The 7,397-nt window shown below is 33.8% G+C and overlaps 1 protein-coding gene across 8 annotated transcripts in view; it reads right to left on the bottom strand.

Moving 5' to 3' along the window:
- The window catches only part of LOC111405720 (DUF724 domain-containing protein 7-like), an 11,669-nt gene extending 6,086 nt beyond the window's left edge, over positions 1–5,583 (bottom strand). The window contains exons 1-5 of one of the 8 annotated variants that reach the window (XM_023034728.1): positions 5,047–5,583; positions 3,964–4,401; positions 2,148–2,579; positions 1,039–1,141; positions 723–958 (exon numbers count right to left, since the gene is read on the bottom strand). In XM_023034728.1, coding sequence (XP_022890496.1) covers positions 723–958; positions 1,039–1,141; positions 2,148–2,579; positions 3,964–4,365 — 1,173 coding nt within the window. In that variant the 5' untranslated portion in view covers positions 4,366–4,401; positions 5,047–5,583. Of the gene's footprint in view, positions 1–722; positions 959–1,038; positions 1,142–2,147; positions 2,580–3,640; positions 3,664–3,963; positions 4,402–5,046 lie in introns of those variants that run through there. The other 7 variants (XM_023034730.1, XM_023034731.1, XM_023034732.1 and 4 more) reach the window with 7 other exon arrangements.
- Positions 5,584–7,397: the final 1,814 nt, after the last annotated feature.

The raw sequence follows: 7,397 nt of genomic DNA, 5'->3' as shown, positions 1-7,397 counted from the left end.
AAAAAAAAAGGGGGGGGGGGGGGGGGGGGGGTGAAAGCTCCAGAGACGGAAATATAGAATTTCAATTAAATGTGACTAAGATGAGGATTGAACAGTTAGATGGAAATCGCGTTCCGTGAAACAAAAAGAGAAAGATAAGATGAATATAACTTTAGCAGCATAAAAATGATGAAAGGGAAACATGAAAGGACCGAAGTACCATAGTATAATTCTTAAAGAAAAAAATGAACAAAAAGTAATAGAACCACTATGGATAATAAAAGAGTTTCAAAGAACTGTAATCAATATTATAATCCAAAATTTAAGTGGAAAATATTTACATAAAATTACTCAAAAAGCCCTGTTATATGCTAGTCAGCAAGGTAAGTAGCACCTGATCACAGGATGCACATTGAAATTGAAGGCAACTTCATGATTGCAAAATGTTTTTTCCCTTACATTTTAAGAGTAACAAGCTTAAAAACAAGATTACGAATTAATCCTAAAATACCATTTTATCTCCCTTGCACCTTTTAGCTTATATATCGCAATAAATCTAGCAATGCAGATTTAGGATATTGATGAATGATTTGATCATTTAACTAATTAGTCCCATGAGACATCATGATTTCATGTTAGTTGGCTTGGCAAACCAGTCCTTGAATACGTATTTACAGAGAAAGACTCTTCGTCAAGATTCAAAACCATATATAAACAAGTGCCAGTCCAATCTTTATATTCACCTTTATAATCTGTATAGCTGAATCATTTGATAGCTGCTCCAGGACACTCACGAGCTTCAAAGATTCCTTACCATGGGACTCCAAAGCCCTCTTACCTCTTAAGCCCCCTGTCTTATGTCTTGAGCTCCCCAATTCAGCACATGCCAGACCTAAGACGATCCCTAAATCAGTTTCCCCATCCACATTCTCCTCTAGAACATCTGCAGCATTTTCCACTAAATTGAGCTCCCTGCCTGCTAATAAATTTTCCAGTTACAGTAAGTTGAATTAATAAAAAATTCAAACAAACTAAGAAAACAAGAATTGAACTAAATACCTTCTACAACAAGTTCTGGATTTCCAACTTGTGGTGTTTGTGTTCTTCCTCTTTTCTTCATAGAACTGGATGTAGGCATCTTTTGTTTTCCTCGTTTTCTCTGCTGCATGATGTAAAAGTAACAGTTTTCAGCATCAATGTCAGTTGATGCGAAAAATATAGCGCGAACAACACAGGAATGAGCCTAAATTTTTCAATTATTGCTTGGTTGGGAAAGCTTCAAAAGTTACTAAAAGTTTGAGGTCAAAGGCAACAATTAATTTTAACACCAAATTCATAGGACCACAAGTTTTATCAGCTCTACAACCGATATTTCATCAACTACTATTAAAATTTGCTAAAACTTTTATCAAAACTTTTGTCAAACAACCCCTTGCGCTTGTTTCATCTTCTCTCAAGGTTCTATTTGGCTTGACTTGGCTTGGAGTTTTAGCTAACCAATATTTAGGACAAATTTTTAGTAGCTTCAAAACTTCCTTAATGTGTTTAGTTATGGTCAATTCATACAATCCAACTACAAACACTCAACTCTATTAAACTAGAAGTGAGGGCCAGTGACTACATAACTAATCAGATTAAAGAGTGCATCCACTGGGACAGTAACAGTCACGTGTAAATTTCAAATAGTTTCACCGGCTTGAAATAGCAGAAGACCAGTTTATCTCTACCGAGTTACTACAGCATTTTGTGCATTCGTACGTGTTCGTGGATTCACATCATGTATCAACAATGGTCAATATGACGGTCATATACAAATCTCTCCAGATTAGTACTTCCTCTATAATTTCTCAGCTTTTGACTAAGGTAGCATCAATGAAGTTCCTATAATAAACAGGAGGGACTAAAACCATAGCTACCATATCGCTTATTCTGGTGTTTATCAGTGGCGGTATACAATCGGTTTACGCACTAATGAAGATCTTTATACTGGAGCTCTTTTTCTATAATTTCTTTCTGCCATATCCTTCATAGCAGGTTGGTTACACCTACGACCGAAATGAAAACCGAGCGTTTCGTGGTTCAAATCATCTTCAGGTATTTCACCTTATTCAATTGAACCAGCAAAATGAAGATAATATATCATGAAGAATTTGGATGGTGTGACTTACAATTCTCCTCCCCCAGTAAGGATTATTAGAGGAAAAATCCTGAGGCACAGGTGGTTTGACAGAGCTGGATATGGTACTTCCAGAGGTTGGGCTTATAGAACCACCTTGCACGCGTTTACTTGGTGTTTCAAGTATAGTTTGTTGATCAGGTGTAAGAGATGGGGACCCTGCTTTTCCTTCCTTAAGCTTCTTCAGAGGCTGTGAAAGCGTATCAAGAGAATCAAAAGGTAAAAGATATCTGCTCCTAGTCAATTGATCAGAAACAGGAGAAGGTTTCCGATTGTGAGGAGTTGACTCCATTCGAGTCTCCATTTTCTCTTTAGAGTTGTCCTTTCCATTGCTAGAGCTCCTTACTGGTTTAGCCACTGCAGTGCCATTGGTGCAAATATGAATTCCCCATTTTCCATCTTCTGAAGATGGGATTGAGACATCCTGAAAGAAATGCCAAAGACATTAGGGTAAATAACCCAAGTCAATTAAGCATTATAGATGCACAAATTTTCTGGCAATAGTGTATATAACAATAAGAAAAATTTAGGCATACCACTATGAAGCCATAAGTGCAGGTACAATAAATTGGTTTTAGATAATTTGACATAAACATATACAGATAATTGGTGCAAAGGGGGAAAAGCTGAAATATTATTTAAAAAAACAGGAAATAAAGGTATGAGTACAGTATTTAATTGTGAGTAACAGACCAACAGTAAAAGACGGTTTACAATTTAAGTTGTCCAATCCTTCAGTGCTCAACATGATAAGAACAAATCCTTCAGATTACATGGAGTACTTTACTGAAATATATTTGTAAATTAAATAAAATGTTCGGCCTAAGGTACAAATTCAACATGATGCTTGCAGGTAAAAAACTCACAGATTAGGTAGGTTTCAATTTAGTAGCTAAATACTTTTTTTGTTCTAAACTAATTATCCAACTTTAAGACGCGTTTCATGTTATCCACTGAGCTTAAATCGTTCCACATTAGTCACCCGACTATAAAACTTGTTTAATGCAATGTTAATCTCCTTGCAACTTAGAAACCGTCTACCAGAAGTAGCATCAAGTCAAGAAGCTTTCAAATGAATCTCCTCTCCAATATGGAAAATGTATGGTTGTGAAATTTAACATTATTGATTTATTACTGAAAATGAAGATCGATCTGAAGTCAAACTTGAAGTTCAGTGACTCGTTTTGCACAAATTAAGTTTAGTGATCAGCACGAAACAAATTTAAAGTTGAATAGCTCATTTGTAACAAATTAAAGTTAAGTGACCAAATTGAAACTGACATATCAGTTCAGTTACTAATTTAAAAATTTTACCCCATGGCATGGTGGCAAAGAAAACCATACCATGAATCGAGATAGATTAACCTTTAATTTTCCATCCCTTCTACTGGTTCAAGATTGAATTTATCCATGGATTGAATATAATCAAACAACAGCAAACAAATTTAATTCAACCAAATGTCGTGAAAGAAAAAAGGAGCGTACACAACTGAATCACTTTCTGTAAACCATTCAGGTCAGTGCTCAAACCAGAAGTACAATTTGCCTAGCACCACATGCACAGCACAGACAAGCAAGGTCCTTCTGCCTCCTCCCTATCACTAAAGTATTAGCCACTAGATTGTTCAAGAACATGCAACTCATTTAAAACTACATGCAGATAATAACAGCTAGAAACCCCAAAACATTTTATGAGCACGGTTAATTTAGATAGAGAATATAAAAGGCGGACAAGGACAATGCTGATCACTCCAAACAAAACAGAATTGGAATCTGCTGAGCGAAAAGCTAGAAAAGCTAGAGCAAACCTTGGAAGAAGTGATCCACTTGCCATCCCTCCATTCCATGTGTGGTCTTATTTCCGACTGATGGAATTTCCTATTCTTACTCGTCTCCTTGAAGAAGACAAGGTACCTACTATCCTCAAGCTCCTTTGTAATTACTCCACTCCACCAGCCATTATCAAAAGATGCATCAACTTTTTCCAGCAGATCAAATGTTTTACTCTTGACAAGTGGTGGACAAGGTCTAACACGGAGGGGATCTATGGTTACTTTCAGAGGCCGAACCTCATCACCAACTTTTGGGCTCCCATACCCCACCAGGAAAGATCCGTTTCTTAAGATGTCCAATATAGTTGCCGGGAACCAAGCATCTCGACAATCTTCTGCATCAAATGAGACCTCTACTTGTCTCCCCACTTCAAACATCAATGCTTCTGTACTCTTCCGAATATATCACAAGAACTAAGAAAACAATATCATGAATAGAAAGTTAAAAGTGATATTATCTCGTAAGATTACTGATCAACAGAGTTCAGCAGTTCTTAAAATTAAAACTAGTAATAATCCTCATCTACAAGAATGTCACGACAAAAAATCAACCATCACACCAACAGCTCCCAGCCCCTTACAACAGCTTCCACTGAGATATAATCGAACAGCTTCATGTGCTAAAGTACATCTAACTTCGAAAATTGTATACTGCTTTCAAAAACATTTATGCTATCATGACTCACCAAAAATATAAACCTACAAAATAGGGAAAAATAATAGAGAGAGAAAGAGAGAGAGAGAGCGCCTTCATCCAATATGAAATTCTAGCAATTTAGAAATATGAATATAGTAAAATAAAAATTCACAATAGATCGAGCTCGGAATAAGGATACTACACTTCTGTGAATCTGATAATTCCTAAATGCAAACCAAAATATCAACTTATCATCAGTATGCTTGGTAATTGGCCACCTTTCAACCCCAAAAAACTCAAATATAAAAAGTAATAGTCTCTCGTAAACCCTAAAAACCTTAAGTAGACAAAAATGCAGCACATAAAAAGAAGAAAACAATGCGAAAATAATATTGCAGAAAAATAAGACGAAAATGTTACACCTCATAAACCCTAAAAGCCCTGGGGTCTTTACCAGCTGAACGGGTCGGAGCCACAGACAGTCGACCCAATCCCAGTGGACCCGCAGGTCTACAACGCCAAATTGGAACTAGTTTGGAGGATTTTGAAAAGCGACTACAAACTTCGAACCTCCGTCAATTATTCTCCTTACAGCACCGGTGCACCACTCATCCCGTGGAAAGCATCAACGATGTCGTTCACTTCAAACCCCTGAACAATCTCTTCTGGTGGCAGCGCTGGCCTCACAAACGCCACATTTACGTACTCCCTCAAAAGCTCCGACTCATTTTCATCCGCCAAAAGGTCGTGGTACTCCACGTAAACTTTGTTGTACCTTTTAGGGTTTAAATTTTTTCCTTAAACTTTGAAAGGGAATTAATTACAGTAGCTAAGAAATAAACGTCTTCACAACCTTCTTCATCGGATTATACCTCGATCAGTAAACCTTTTAGAAAGAGAGCACTTTGCTGCCTCTTGAGTTCCTTAGATGTGAATTTTTTACAGCACTGCTGTGTTTTTCTGGTGCTCCAAGTTTTGGGTTAAATTCATGATGAGCCTTAATTTTATACTTAGGCCCATTTGAGCTCACTAATTTGAAGGAATGTATTATGGAATAGTAATTGATATAAAATGTGTAGTTAAAAAAGAAAAAATTTATTTTAGTGTTATATTATTTTAATGAAGAATGTGTAATCGAAAATGAGTACTGTAGAAAAAATAATAAAAAAAATGTAAAAAAATAGGGTTCAAATAGAAGTTTAGTGTCAGTTATTCAATTTGATTTTATTTCACCGTGATCAATTAATTGCATACCTAATATAGCATAACCACTCAATGTGATTTTATTTCATCGTGACCATCCAATTTTATATAATATTTTATCATTACTACCTACTTTCATAAATATTTCATCATGACTAATCATTTTTTTTTTCACTATTTTCACTAATTTTAAAAGAGGTATACAGTAACTTTGTCTTATATATAAAATATATTTTTTAAAAATAAATTTTTTTAATTTTAAAATAATTTTTTATTTTATTTCATTTTTCTAAGACTTTTTTTTAAAATAAGTTTTTATTATCTTTTAAAAATGAACGTTTTTTAAAATAACTTTTTATTTTATATTTTTTTCTAAGTTACTTTTTTATAAAAAGTATTTATTTTACTTTAATTTTTTTAAATGAGTTTTTATTTTATTTTTCTAAGTAAATTTTTTAAATAAGTTTTTATTTAAATTTTTAAGTATCTTTTTTTATAAGTTTTTATTTTATTTTTTAAATAAATTTTTTTTTTTTAAATTTATTTTATATATATACTGCAAAGCTGTCGTTTTATTCCTTCTAAAATTAGTGAAAATGATGAGAAAAAAAAGTTTGATGGCCATGGTGAAACATTATATAAAATTGGGTGGTTATGGTGAAATGTTATATGAAATTGGATGGCTGTAATGAAATAAAATCAAATTAGATGACCATAGTGACCTAAGTATAAAGGTAGACGGCCATGGTGATACAAAATCAAATTGAGTGGCCAAGGTGACAATAAGTTAAAGTTGGGTAGCCATTGATAAATTTAACTCCCCAATTTTTTGCTAGGCCTCTCGGCCCCCATCCAAAGTCCAGACCCTAGTTTTTTTTTTCTTTTCCAATTTCCTTTTCTTTTTCAGTAGTTTCTCTAATTTAAGTTCTTCTTATTCCTTTTTTGGCGATTTGCTTGAGACCAGAGGCGGAGCTGCTCTCAGCGAGCTAGCTCGGTCGCCCGTACAAACTCTGATAGAAAAGGAATTTCATGTTAATGAAGTTATTATGATAAATATGTAAAATTGGACCATCTTTTGACAATTATGATCGTAGCTCATTTGGTAGGGCGTTGGTTTTGCAAGTGAGAGGCACCTAATTCGACTCCTCTCATTTTCACTTCTTCTTTTAATTTTTCAAACACAATAAATAATAGTTAAATAATTGTATACTATTTTTGTTTTAATTAACGCTGATATAGTTTTGTATCTCAATTGGGAAGTCCGTTTTTAACGTATCAGAGGTATAGGATTCGATTCCCTTCACGTCCTCTTCTTCTTTTTAATTTTTTAACACAATAAATAATAATTAAACAATTCTATATTAATCGTTTTTGTTTCTAAAATAATTTCTTTAAAAAAATTTGTTAACTCAAATTATTACTTCATAGTATATACTTTTATTATTAGATTTTATCAATTTATTTTTTAAAATTCAAATTTGAACAATTTAAGTACTGATCTTTATTATTTTAAGAGTTTGAAAATAAGATTTCTTTTTGGGTAAAAATAGCTCTAAAAATCATTGCTTTA

Source organism: Olea europaea, chromosome 12 (assembly GCF_002742605.1).
Source record: "Olea europaea var. sylvestris chromosome 12, O_europaea_v1, whole genome shotgun sequence".
Lineage (NCBI taxonomy): Eukaryota > Viridiplantae > Streptophyta > Magnoliopsida > Lamiales > Oleaceae > Olea > Olea europaea.
The sequence above is the reverse complement of the archived record's forward strand: the minus strand, read 5'-3'. Positions and strand labels throughout refer to the sequence as shown.